General features: G+C 41.8%; 1 protein-coding gene and 1 long non-coding RNA gene across 3 annotated transcripts in view; both read right to left on the minus strand.

Annotated features, from left to right (window-relative positions):
• LOC23687890 (PAS domain-containing serine/threonine-protein kinase) overlaps positions 1-14,851 on the minus strand; it is a 78,643-nt gene that overhangs the window by 31,084 nt on the left and 32,708 nt on the right. For both annotated transcript variants that reach the window (XM_021840020.1, XM_021840018.1), the window contains exons 4-6: positions 12,986-14,034; positions 2,254-3,215; positions 2,054-2,191 (exon numbers count right to left, since the gene is read on the minus strand). In XM_021840020.1, the coding sequence (XP_021695712.1) occupies positions 2,054-2,191; positions 2,254-3,215; positions 12,986-14,034 (2,149 nt within the window). The remainder of the gene's footprint in view (positions 1-2,053; positions 2,192-2,253; positions 3,216-12,985; positions 14,035-14,851) is intronic.
• LOC110675347 lies at positions 10,555-10,871 on the minus strand. The gene is made up of 2 exons (XR_002499393.1): positions 10,749-10,871; positions 10,555-10,684 (listed from the first exon to the last, which is right to left on the minus strand). It is a non-coding gene; the product is annotated as an uncharacterized LOC110675347 (long non-coding RNA).

Below are 14,851 nucleotides of genomic sequence, written 5' to 3' on the forward strand. Positions count from 1 at the left end.
GGATTTTTTTTTTCATTTTTCCGGAATTTGGAATCCAATTTCATTCAAATGATGACACATAGATATCATTCAGTTAGCGTAACTCTCCGTCGATCCACAAGATTCCAAGTCAGTTCGAATAAGCTTGTAAAGGAGTCCAACTTCAGGAGCAGGATGATTTTTTCTCTAGTATTTTTGTCCTTTACCGGATCAACAGCTTCCAAGGTTTCGTCGTCCTTCTTCTTGAGATATTTTTGTAAGAATTTGATTTTATGAAAAAGCGAGCTATTTGCCCCAACGGTCATTGCTAAAAAGGCAATTTAGCATAACAAACAGAACTATATCCCTTCCTACCCGTTCTTGATTAAAAAAATGTTACGACAAATGATCACTATGCCAAATGGTCTTACGCCAATTGACTCAAAGACATATTATGAACATGGATTTCTCTCAAGGCTTCCTTTGTATGCTTTCTCTTTAATCAACAACTGAGCCACGTTAAACTCCTCTGTAACGTTTTTTGTATGAAACGCTAGACAAGAACTTTTTCTTTCGATCCATAGTGAAAAACCTCTCAAAATATTTAGTATTGCAATTTTATAATCGCTAGACAACGACAGAGGAGAGAATTTCTCATTGTTACATAGATTCCTTTGAAAAGTTACGCGAGATTTGTTTGTGGACTACAAAAAATATCAAAAAGTATGGGCAGATTTGATACACTATCGCTGGAAAATTACTGAGCATTAATGGAACTGTAGGTTGCGAAGTTTCAAAACGCTCGACATCTTATGTTGGACAAGACATGTGTGAGGGAATTCGGCCAAAAAGTATATTGATAAAAAAGTAGATCACTACGAAATTTTCCTAACACCAAAATTTACACAAACTATCCACTAAATCCCACCAATCTAAATATTGAAGTACATTCAATAAACTTCAGAACATAAATTTTGATGCGGGAAAATCGAACAGGCACTCGTCTACACTCAAACAAATCATCACTTTGGTGGAATTTAGATCAATTATTCGCACTATTTCTTCTCCAGTCGCATATCGCTGCTGGAAATAGTGTTCAAAATCTGTGCCTTCGATAGATCGTTCATCGCGTAGCTCGGAAAAGCCATCCCGGATGTGCTAGCTTCGTTCACGTCGTTCAAACTGACCACATCGTAGATTGAGTTGAACGTGGCAAACGTTCCGTCGAATATGTTGTTCTCCGATTTGGACGAAGTCAAAGAACTGCAAGGACTGGTCGAGGAGGAAGATGCAGCGTACGGGAAGGTGTCGAGCAGGAGCAGGTGGGGTGATTCATCGTTGAAGATGAGCTTTTGCTGCTGCTGGGGGGAAACAGATTTGGATAGTCTAGAACTACTATCGCTAAGGGTGGTCATTGCTGTGTGGAGGGAACCAATGCCAGCCGTTGCTGAGTAAGAGGAGTTGGTCGGGGTATTGAAGGTGCTACTACTATCGAACGGGTAGTCTTCTTCGATGTTTAAGCTACTGATTGTGTTTGCACTGCTGCTACTATTTAAAATGGAATAGGTACACTTAACCGGCGGTGGAGCCACTAGGCAATCTACATCGCAAAACGAATGTCGCGTCACTGTCGCTGTGGAGAGGTGAGGCTGGTAGACCGCTCGGATGGGCAGCGAATGTGCTGCTGCGGTCTGCGTACTACAACTACTACTGTCACATTCTAGGAGTTTCGATCTACTATGGCTAGTACTGATAGAGTTACTGTTATTGCTACTGACGCTAGTGTTGCTGCTATTGTAAGCGTCGGCTCCAGTGGGCTTCGCGGAACTACTGGCGGAAATGGGAACTGGGTCAGAGATGATGTTACGGGAAGTAGTAGTAGTATTAGTAGTGGTAGAAGTAGTAATCATGGCGATATTATTAGCGGATGTTTTCGCTGTTAGTATGGAGGGACCACAAGGCTCGGATATACGGTTAGTATTGTTGGACAGATGGACACCGACACCAACCACGGGAGACGACGATGATGACACAAACATTGAACTGCCACCACTGTGGCTCGGGTAGAAACACGAACCGGTGGTTATTTTATTACCTGTTGTATGATGCGTTGAGCCTGGTGGGCCAACTCGCTCACCATCAACCAAACTGATGCAAGTGCCATCCGGTTCCTTGAGGGACAGGCTTGTGAGCCCGGTTGAGAGAATATTCATCTCTCTTCCAGAATGATTATCTGAAAAAAGAAAAACATGTTTTGAAGAAAAGAATTTCAAAAACCTAGCGACTGTATCTTACCATCCATACCAAGCTCATCATCATGCGACAGGGGACAAATGTCATCATCCATCATCTCATCAGGATCCATAAACGAGTCATCCATGTGTGCGTGTTCGTCATCATCTTCTCCGTCGACATCGTCCACCATCGAAAGGCTGTGCGGTGAGGTGGACAGTCCAGTTTGGCTGGAACAGATGTTCGGATCTACGTAGTACTTCTCCGGGTTGGTTTCGTATGGTTCACAGGGTATAATTTTGGCAAAATTGAACTGCGACGGATTGATTTCCTGCGTCATCCATTCCGTTTCCAAAAGCTCTTTGATTGTGATCCTAGTCTTGGGATTTTTGTCCAACAAAGAAAGCAAGACGTATTCCAGTTCTTCACTGATTTCATGTGGGATAATCAGTTCTGATTGCAAGATTTCCTCAACGTCAACAAAAGGATTTTCGAAGAACATCAACACGTACAACGTCACACCAAGCGCCCACATTTCAAGCTCCGGTCCCGAATATCGGTTACCCGCCAACACTTCCGGACTGCAGTACTCAGTCGTGCCGTAAAAAGTAGAGAACAGCTGTCCCTCCTGTACGAACGTTGCTGATCCAAAGTCAATCAGCTTGATATGGAAATTGTGATCGATGATGACGTTTTCATCCTTGATATCCCGATGCAGGATGTTCAGCGAATGCAGAAAGGCAACCGCGTTGGCAATCTGCCGGAATATCAAACAGCCTAGCTTTTCCGTCATAACGGGTCGTCGATCGATGAACTCGAACAGATCCATTCCGGATCCGTGAATTTCCATCACCACTTGGAAGAACTTTTCGTTTTCGAACCAATCGAACATGTTGACGATATTCGGATGCTTCACGTGCGTTAACAAGTATACTTCCATCGGAATCTCTCGTTTGTCATCGGTCGTTATCATAAACTGCGGAACGAGCTTTTCTTTCAGTATGAACTTTGATATCACCAATAATCTGCAAAAGATTGGAACCATGAAAGAAGATGGGCGAAACATGTAGGGAGTTTGGGCTCGAAATCTCAGACAAGAACATTGGTGTGAGACATATAAATAAATGGATACAAGACAAAAATTTTGGCATATAATAAATGCTAGAGAAAGAGTCAATTATTATTATTCATAAAAATAAATGGATCGATTATTTTTCTGTTGGTCGATACTTCTGAGGCTACCCCGAAGGTGTAGGTTCTCACTCTCTTATTGTATGTAACGTATTCACGGCCTTCAATGACCTGTACCTGAATCGCTGCTGGAAATAACATTCCCACTGAGTGACGAGCCCACTAAAGTCTACCATATTTTTTATGCATAATAATATTCTTGATTAACAAGTGATTCAAGCTTCTGCATGACCTTGCTTGTTTCTTTCAACCATGGTTCACAGCACTTAAAGGGAAATGTGTTCATTGTATTCTGTTCTCCAACCAAAACACAGTTTTGAACAGAAAAACTGCTTTTGAAGTTCTGATGACGATAATTACGATGACGGATCCTTAAACGTTAAGATTCAAGAACATCGAACGCTTTCCGGCCTACATCTTTCAGCATCAACGCTTCGTGCCCGTACAGAGTCATCAGAAGTATCAGCGTTTAAGGGAGATACAGTTAACTCCCCCTTACTCGATATTCCGTATCTCGATATCGAGTTAGAGAACCATAGTAAAAGTTGGTTTTCATGGCTAACTCGATGGTCCTTTGGAACGCAGTTGCACTGCTTTTGTGTTCTGTAACTCGATATCTCTCTAACTCGATGGTCCCTTCAATATCGAGTAAGGAAGAGATGACTGTACCTCACTTCAAGGGCAACGGCGTTGTCACATTTTACAAGAGTTCTAAGTTAAACAAATTCTTCAACAATCCCAAACACATCCCCATAAATACTACTTTAGCCTAAACACTATTATTCTTCTTCTTCTTCTTGGCATGACGTCCTCACTGGGACTGAGCCTGCTTCTAAGCTTATGTCGTTGATGATTGTAGCAAATTCATCTCACGATTTGGAATGAAATAAAATCAGTTGGTTTTGCACTGACACAGCTGAAAAAGAATCAGCATACTTTATACATGAAGCTGTTCACTTCCATGCCTGAAAAGTTCGACCGGGATCTCGCTCTTCACAGCAGCCTTACAGTTTTTCAGCTGGCTTATAGTCTTATAAGACGTATACGTTCTCCTAAAGCTTGTGGGTTAACACTTCAAAAAACCTCCCCATACTGTTTTGGTCCATGCTGTCTTATGCTTCAGCTAACACACTTCCTCCATGCTGCCTTATTCTTTTTGCGGTGGATACGATTTTCTGCAGCCTTCGATGCTCTGTAGCGCTCCATGTTCCCTGTTCTTGAAGAATCCCTGGAAGCATTATTCACGTCTTTTATCCTCTGGCATTTTTCATCGAACCAATCGTTTCGTCTTCGTAGTTGCATAGGATGCCAAAAGCTAGTTATGCTTGAGAGCTGATCCTTACCTTCCTTCCAGAGTGGACTGTATTTGGTGACCTTTGATTAGCACTTCCTTAGGTGGTTGAAATGGATATCCGGTGATTGCATTTATCGGTCGGATGACTAATTCGTGGTGAGATTTCTTGGGTTTTATCCACTTAACACATCAGTTACACTTTCACAATTTATTTCAAGTCCATTACCAGGCTTTGCAGAATTCGCTCTCATTTGAGTATGAAGCACGATCAAAACAAGCAAAGAAAAACATCCCATCTGTTGCGGTCTACGATCGTTATTGTATCGCAAGGTGTAACCTAGGACAGGACGTGACAGCTTAACTAAGTCTGTCCAGTTGTTTTTCAGTCGATGACCTTGACGATAAAAATCCAGTGCTACCAGTATTCTTTATAAGCAAATCTTTAAAACAAACTCAAATACAAATGCTCATATTGTAATTGCCAGCTTCAGTCATTTAGTGCAATAGAGGATGGTATCGCTATTAAAATTCAGGTTTATATTCAAAACCGTGATATTTTTTAGGAAAATTGACACAATTTCCATTATTTTGCTATTGATTACGTATTTTTACTTACTTTAGTATAGCAGGAGTACATGCGGTACACTTAACATCTAAAATAAATAGTTTGAAACAAAAAGATTTCATGAAAAATTTTCTAAACTTCTGATGAACACTCTAATTCATGAACTAGCAACACGGTCGCCCTACCAACAAAGTGCCCTGTTGCAATCCAACTTAACGATATGAAAGTAGGCCTTTGCCAAAACGACCAATAGGCCTATTCATGTGACAGATCCGTCTATGCATTTGTTTACATCGGTGGAGGACCAGTGCTAACACGGGCCTGTCATTTTCATAGAAGAAATGTCAAAGTGCTTCCCGATCAGCTGATTTGAGACTCTTGAGGGACAGATCGGTACTTGGAAGTGGCCGAACATGGATTTACAAGAAAACTAAGTTTATTGGGAAACGATCTTGACTGCACGATGTGCGGAATACAACTGATGCATAGATATTGATTTTCACAGACAGCTTGTGTACGTTGCTAGGGGTTCCTAACAACTTGGAGTGACATGGAAACTACGGCTGATTGCCTACTATTCCAACACCCCCTCTCAATCGGCCAGTCCTATGCCTTGGTACAACTTCGTATGGCCCATCCAATCGCCGGATAGCGTTGTATAGGAACAAGTTCTCCACATAGTCGTCGGCATGTCTCTCACCAACTCGTTGACAGAATGTATGGTCACGTAGTCCTTCAGTCGTAACACTCACAGCGGACTCACTCCTCTGGTATAACTTGACAGCCCGCCAGTCCATGTCCATCTCAATCAAACGAAGCTCGTCAATTATATTCGCCATACCCATAGTTTGGTCACCACGTTTGGTCCACTCGCCAAACGAAACAGGAAGTTCTGCAGAAACGAATTCGCCAGAAATTTGTCTGTATCCGAAGAAGTAATCGTAAAACTTACCCGGGTGCTGGCGCTCCCATCCGCTATGCCTCGACGACAATTCATTAGGAATTTTGCGTCTTTCTGTTTGCGAAGGGAGCGCGTCTTCTTTTTCGGTAGTTTCTTCCACGAACTCTTCAACTTTTCCAATATCGACTTCATCGGTGTCATCTACACTAAATGATTGGTGCTTTCCCCCCTCTTGCTCGAAAGTGTAGTGCTCTGCGCTCCAAATATCGCTCCACGCTTGCGAGCACCAACCAAAGGGTCTGCACAGTCCATAATAGTCTCGCTTCAATGGCCAGCTGGCCCTCACTTGCATTCCTTTGAACGGTTCGTGACATCGCCTTACCTCACAATGATTTACTTCGATTTCTTCCAACGACAGCTTTAGTTCATACAAATTTCCTCGAAGATGTCCAGTGGCCAGGAGTTGGCCATCCTTCTTCAACATAACTACGCTACCAGAAAACAGCACATCAATTCCGACCTTGGTCATCTTTTTCATCGATATCAGGTTTTCATTCGAATCAGGAACGAAGAGCACGTCCTTGATATTGAACAGCAGATTCCTGTTGCTCGTTGCTTGGATTTCGCCGATGTGGTCGGCAACCATTGCCTCTCCTTTCTTGGCAACTTCTATCTCCACTTTACGTCTCAACTTCTTAAGAACGGAAAATACGGTCTTGTCGCACACAAGATGGTCACTGCATCCAGAATCGAGCTTGAATACAATGTTTCTTGGCCTCTTCTCCGCATCATTTGCATCAGCCATGAAACTTACGACGTCCTTCATTGCTGGATCGACTTCACGCACACGACAATCCTTTTGCATGTGTCCACGACGCCCGCATTTGTGGCACTTACCGTTGAACTTCGGCAATTTTTTCTCCGGAACAAACTTCTGGAAATCACCGGAAAAAGCTGCAAACTTGTCTTCAACGAAATCCCCATCTCGATCAGAGCGCTTGCTTTCTTCAGCTAGTAAACGCTGCTTCCCAAGGTCCAGGTTCAATTCGGCCTCCGAGACGTTCTCCAGAGCCGTTACTAGAGGGTCGTACGAGTCTGGTAACGTCAAAAATAATTGCGAAACCAGATCGCTTTCGGCCAACGTGGCTCCAGCGGACTTCAATTTCCGCACCAGTCCGTCGAATTCCAGCAAGTGTGACCTCATATCTGCACCTTCTTTCATTCGCAAGCGTGCCAGTTGCTTCCTGATTATTGTTTGGCTCGCAACGGACTTCTTCGCATACGTAGCTTCTAAACTGGTCCACATCTCCTTAGCGGTCGCTTTTTCTCGAACGATTTCGAGACACTCGTCCGAAAGGCATCCTACCAGTAAAGCTTTTGAGATCCGATCCTTTTCTTGAAACTTGACTTTCTCGGCTTCTGCTTCCGGAGCCACTCCGGTGAGAACTTCCGCGACATTCTTAGCTTCAAGAAACAGCCGATAGCTCCAATTCTGGAAATCCACTCCACTTCCATGCAGCAACGGAATGTTGCAAGTGACATCCTTCACGCTGGTGCCCATAACCTCTTGAGGGACAGATCGGTACTTGGAAGTGGCCGAACATGGATTTACAAGAAAACTAAGTTTATTGGGAAACGATCTTGACTGCACGGTGTGCGGAATACAACTGATGCATAGATATTAATTTTCACAGACAGCTTGTGTACGTTGCTAGGGGTTCCTAACAACTTTTAGTGACATGGAAACTACGGCTGATTGCCTACTATTCCAACAGAGACTTTGAAGACACGGCAGACCATGTAATTCTACACTGTAACAAGTACGCTATAACCCGTTCGGAGTACGACTTCGATGGCAAATATTGGACACTTGTCGATCTTTTCAAATCAAACAACGTGAATACTTTTCGAGACGTGGTGCACTTTCTGAGAAAAGTGAAATTGGACTTGTAAATAAACTACTCCTCGAGTGCTTGAGTTTGTGCCCAAGTACGTGGTGCCCGACTGCAAAACGTTCAAACCGTCATGGGATATTGGGAAACTAATATACAAAACTGTTATTGCTCCAGCTATACAATACGGCACAAAAGTATCAACACTTACAAAACGTAGTAGATTACAATTAGCCAAATATGAGAAACTAATTTTGAAAGATATATGGAATAACTGTAGAGTAGTAAAGGGAAAATTCAATGTGAGAAAAGAGATGAGCGGAAAAACTATCAATAGAAGAGTTAGAGTGGCTAGGTTGAATTACTATGGGCACATTATCAGGAGGCCAAATAAGCATCCACTGAAATCTGCTTTTAAATTTAAGTTCTGTTTTAAAAAGGAGGGAAGACCTAGTTTCACATGGAAAGATACGTTACAGCAAGATTTTTCAAGATATCGAGACATGACAAATAGCAAGTGGAAAGAACTAGCAACGGATAGAGAAAAACTTAAAAAGAAAGCAGAAGAAATTTATAAGGACAGCAATAGTGAAATTTCGGATAGAGAAGATAGCGAGTAGATATGTGATGACAGGGAAGCATTGTTAGAAAAGAAGACGATATACAAGAATAAATATAGAGTAACATATGTACACAAATAATTGAATGTGATTTAACTTACTGCCAAGAACCAAACAGTAAGATTTGTTATGATATACCGTCAACGTACCAGTATCCGCTCATGTTCCAGTAGCCCGCTCACGAGTTCAAAAAGTAAGGTAATTTGAGTAAATACACAAAAAAATGTCCACAGTATGATTCTATTCGTCGATTTGAATTGTATAGCGGCCAAAGTTTTCAAATTTTCGTTGTGTAAACTTATCTTTTTTCAGTGTGAGCGGGCTACTGGAACATGAGCGGAAACTGGTGCACTGATGGTACTTCTGACCACGGATGATGAATCTTAATACGAAGCCAACGAACATGGGTACAAAGAGGTAAGATACTTTAATAACACTATATATGATATATTACTATATATTGGGTATTGGGGAGGGGTAGCATAAGGGAGTTAATTGAACTGTTGACTGGATGAAAGTGCGTGGGGTCGCCAGCCTTTTGTCATGAGAAAACAGCCTTAGTGTTGTCTTCCAAAGGTCTTCAAAGATATTAACTAGCCCTGCTACAACAAACCATCAGGTAGATCATTCCATCCCGGTATGATTCTGCAGCCATAGGTAATCCTTGCGCTGATGGTGGCTAAATAATCATCATCATCATCATCAAGTACGTGGTGCCCGACTGCGCTGGCATCAAAAACATAAAGCAACGAAAAACCCACTGGGCATATGGTCTACAGTCACCGGTCCCATCAGCAAACCCAGAAGAAGAAGAAGATTTGAGACGTCATTTGAATAGGCCTACACTCAAAATAATCCACACGTCAAGGCTACGTGAAAACATACGTGGTTTTTTTCCATCGCACTTTTCACGTAGCTCTTACGTTAATCAAAGGTAACCATGAATGAACGCATGAACTGATGAACTTCCTTCATTCCATCCCGATACCCGATGGTTGTTATGTGTTTTTTTCAGTAGATTTCACAATGCGACTTGATAAAACGTAAAGGGAGTTCCAGTGCATTGTATTAAACATTAAGATATAAATCACATTCTTTTGGGTTGATTTCTATCAACATTATTATATTGTTCTAAATATTTTCAAATTTATTCTTGTTTCAAAAATTACATTACTGTCCATAGAAGGGCAATAATGCAAATATTGAAATAAACGTTCAAAGTATCTCTTACAACATAACATCTATATTTATTTATTGAAATACATTGCACATACATTAGTCATAGAAACTGTTCTTCACTTTAAAATACGACTTATCACTAATTTTATGCACTGATACTGGGAAGCTCAAACAAGTCAATCTTTAAAACCTCTACTATAGGTAAACATTTTTTTTACTTCATCGGTGAATTCAGCAAATAACGGGACAATATTTGCCTCTCCGGTGAATCCCTGGTTAGCCTGTTCCTGCGATGGGAAACAACGAGTGATTTTAACATAAATATTATTTTTCTCCAGCACACTGCGATTATGCTTACTTCTTGGGTTTGCTCTTCGCGTTTACACTGATGCTCTCCGATTTCCACCGACGTAACCTGATCAACTGCAGTGGTAGCGGTCGTATCACCTGCCGATGGTATTATTACGGGACTCGCCGCAATTGGTCCCGAGTTGCTATTGGAAGAGGCTTGGTTGGCCGGATCGCTGCTGGTGCTCGTTCCTGCTGAGGTTTTGTTAGACCCAAGGGAAGTTCCGTCGTAAAAAACATTCCCCGTAAGGCGCAAACGGTAGCCCGGTTGTAGCTTGACTACTAAATCGTTGATTTTTTATTCCTGTAAAAAACATAAAAAAGAAGCAACAAATTAGTAAGAATAATATATTTGTAGTATAATTATTGGCTTACGTTTCGTGTTCGCCAGGACGAAATTAATTCGTAGAGAACCGAATACCTCCACTTGATTTGTGTGGGTTCCAAGGATGTGCGGATTTGATCCGCCGTAATCGTCAACAAATCCGTCAAATCAACTCCACACTATGCAAAAAACGTAAAACACATATTATTATAAAGTTTCAACTTAATTTCTTGTCGTTCTTACCATCAAATATTCCCAATAAATGGCCCGCAATATTTAATTCACTTAGCAATTCTTGCAGTTGTTTTTCTATGGACCAATGCACGAGTTCACTATTTGACGTTTGAGCGGTGCCGTGTTATTTAAGTGGCCATGGCAACCAGTGAATTCGGCACCGCTCAAACGTCAAATTAGTGAACACGTGCATCAGTCTATAGTGGTTATCACGCCCAATGGTATGGGTGCCCTAGTGTAGATGTAGTTGTGAACCTTAGAGGAAAACAATATGCACTCTGTCTCGAAAAACACCCAGAATCCGAGTGTAAATTTTTCAAATTGGGTAATATTTCCATATGCAATTTGATGAGTCTGGAAAGCGTGTGCAAGTTTCTTTGAGGAAAACAAAAACAAACTGTATGACGAGCGTATGCTAGTCTACGTGTGTTCAAATGTCACTAAGCTCTATAGACGCCATCTTGACACAAGAAGAACATAATAATGAACGCAACATTCATCTGTCAAAATGAACCTGGCTGAGTACGTGATTTTCACGTCAGGGTGATAGGGAACGACAGTAAGAACGATAGGCAGTTCATTTGATGTTGACCTGTGTGTCGATGATTGTTACGTTTGACAGATGAATTTTTGAAAAATGAATCTTTCCAGGTTCTACGTGATTTTTCACGTAGCCTTGACGTGTGGATTTTTTTTGAGTGTATGAGAAGTGGTCTTTTTTGACAGGCAATTGGTTTCGTTTTTGCACTTTGACCTGACATGTCGCTCGCTGCTTCCATTTATCAGACTTGTTACACCCTAAGACAGTGTAACAAGTCTGATAAATGGAAGCAGCGAGCGAGAGCCCCAAAGAGAGAGCGATGATAAAACCCATTTTACTCGCTTGTTTACCGTTGGGGATAGGTATTTTTCTTTACTGGCACGATAAACAATCCACGAACTTCCAATGGCAATAGTGTCCCCCAGGCTTGGAGCATGTTTAGAGGGGTTTTATCATACACTACTATCCCCCCAATCTGATCAAAGTTGTAGCAGTATACGATAAACAGTCTCTCATAACGTGCAGCATGTTATGATAGTTACAGAGAGCGATACGTGAGCGATTCTCTCAATTTTCTCAGGATTCAATCCCTGTCCATTACACATTAAGGGCCCTATTTTATAAGTCGAGTCGATCAAAAACGACTCGACTGGAGTCACTGTCGACCAAAAATTCCGCTCGACTTGGCTCTGTCACTCGAGTTTATCGACAGTTGTCACACTATGTGACTGGATTACTATGAATTAATGCACGAATTCACTATTTGACGTTTGAGCGGTGCCGTGTTATTTAAGTGGCCATGGTAACCAGTGAATTTGGCACCGCTCAAACTTCAAATTAGTGAACTCGTGCATAGGTTCATGGGAGTCGACGGGTGAACTGAAATATGCATGCTTACTTTGATCGACAATGACTACAGACGAGTCACGTGAATTCGCTCGGATTACAAAATAGACCCCTAAACATTTATTAAAGCACACAATCTACAACTTTTATTAGACTACAAACTAATTGAATTTGATCATAAAATTGGTATCTCTGGTGGTATCAAATTGGAGGGGATCTTCAATGGAGTTCAGTACTCGAACACTATTGACATTTCCAGGAATGTTGATTGCTTCCAACTGCTCGTGTATGCAAGGTAAGGTCTGCTAAGGTACTGCACAGCCTTCCTATCAGTTGACAAGCGATGAATATTGAAGTCGATACTAGGACCTCGAAAGGTTCTGACATCTATGTAATCTTAGATATCAAAACCATCAGCCAGCACGTGGTATTTTCGGAAGCATGCTGCTGGCATCATTATTCTGGTGTACCTAGGCAGTCTTACGTGCAAAGTAGGTACTACTGACTACCATCTTTCTTGCATGAGCGAAGGTAAAAAATTGCAGGTCATTATCGTTTGTAAAGGTTTTGCGCTCCGATGACAAATCGCAAGAAGTTTAGTTCAATGACTCAATGTTCGATGACTATCATGTTGAATTTTATCAGTACATTATGGCATCTTCAAATGTATGATTTTAATTTCAAGATTGGGATCTGACATGAATGCACTGTCTTAGTGTAAAATATCGCTAATAAATAATTATCATGATAAAATCTCAAGCTTGTGCAAAATGTTGTACCAACACCAGTGTTTCCTTGTCTTGATTGATGTAAATTTTATGCCCAAACATATCATATCAAAGAACACAATGACACTTACCTGTCTGAATTCCGGTAGCTCAACTTCACGTACCCGTACGCACCCTTCCCAATGTGCCTCACCAGCGTGTAGTACTTGCTGTACTCTCCGTGGGTCAAATCCTCGTCACACTGTGACATGCGGGAAACCGAGCTCGGTCGTTCCGAATGCTGCGCTGCCGCCGTATTTTTGATCGCTTGTCCAAGGGAGTTATCCACCGTACTCGTTATGCTGTTGAACGTCAGCGTCAGATTCTGGTGTTTGTCCTCGTCTTCGAGATTGTTGTACGACGAATCCGGATCTCGGCTCACCCAGATGCAGTAGACCTTCCGGCCACAGGGCAGCGTCTGGTTTGAAATGGTGTATAATATGTCGATCACATTTCCGTCGTAGTGGATGGCTTCTCCGCGATACTTCCCATCCGAATAGATTGACCTCCGGGGTCCACTCGGAACGGGAAGTGTCCCAACTGCCGAGTGTCGTTTCTGTTGGTCGGGGGTAGAAGTGACCATCGTCTTCGCCAGTTCATATGGTTTGATATAGCGGGGTGTGGTGACGGTCGGAGGGGCACTCAGAGGAGCAGAATAGTCATGGCTGGTAGAGTGCTTCAGCAGCACTGAATTGATGTCCTCGGAAGTGTAGAGTTGCTCCTTGGAGGGACTTTCTGCAGAATTGTTCTTACCGCTCAGTAAATTGAGGCATTCGTTGACGGGCGTTAGCAAATCACAATCGACCAAATTTGAACAGTCTTCCAGTGCCGGTGGTTTGATGAGAGTTTCTTTTATTGCACACGATGCAGCAACCGATTTCAACGCACTGCAACTGGCCGAACTGGACAGATTAGCGTAATTTCGATTGTTCTCGCTGTTACTCTCCGCGTAGAGCAGATTTTCCGGCACAGAGCTAACGACTATAGAGCTGAATAAGCCACTAGTTTCAGTGGCTTCGATTTTGTTTTGCGACCTATTTTCGACAGCCAATTGATCGGTAACTACATTTGGTGATGCAGAGCAGGATGTCACGTCGGATCGATTATTACTTGTGGAGGTTGTAGTAAAGTCTAAGCACACCTGGAAAACAAGCAAAAACATCAAGAGATCAAGAGACGAAAATAAAATGGAACAAAAACAATTGATAAAACAAAAAGAGACCGAACGGAAATCAAAACGAGACCATACTGGAAAACAATACAAACGGAAATTAGGAGATTAAAGTTGTCATAAGATTTTTTAAGAAAATCCAACCCAATTTTTGTATGAATATTTTTAATTTTTAGGAATTCCAATTATAACTGATCGTTATAAATGGCGTATTGAAAATTGAGTAAAATTCGCAGTTGCTACTCCGTAATTGGTCAGAATAATTGAAGTTGCCCAAGGAATCAACATATGTAGCTTGGGTGTAGCTTTCCATCTAAAATGCACACTTTCGTGAACTCTAATCATAATAAAGTCAATAACGGCGCCGACCACGGCCCTACGGTCATCGGGAAAGGAATGGACGCATTGTCCCTAGAGACCGAAATTACCTCTGCATTTCCATGGTTGTCATGGGAAGGATTCACCTTGGTAAGTGATGCGATTCATGTAACCTCAGTTCAAGTAGTCATCAGTTCTCTAAAGACAACGAGAACCTGCACAAGAGTTTATGTCGACACTTATAGTGACGAACTGTTTTTTTTTTTTTATATAGTAAAATAGGTTTTATTTGCTAGTCAATTTGAAGTTTTACAAAAACAGTTATGTACAATTTCAAAATTCTAGGTCCAGGTGCAAATTAAGCTGATTTACATCAATCATTCCGTTAACATTATCAACAAAACAGATGTACTTTATAAGCAATTTTAGTATCTTCACTCTTGTTGCTCTCCTAATACCGGGCAACGCC

This window comes from Aedes aegypti, chromosome 2 (genome assembly GCF_002204515.2).
Source record: "Aedes aegypti strain LVP_AGWG chromosome 2, AaegL5.0 Primary Assembly, whole genome shotgun sequence".
Classification (NCBI taxonomy): Eukaryota; Metazoa; Arthropoda; class Insecta; order Diptera; family Culicidae; genus Aedes; species Aedes aegypti.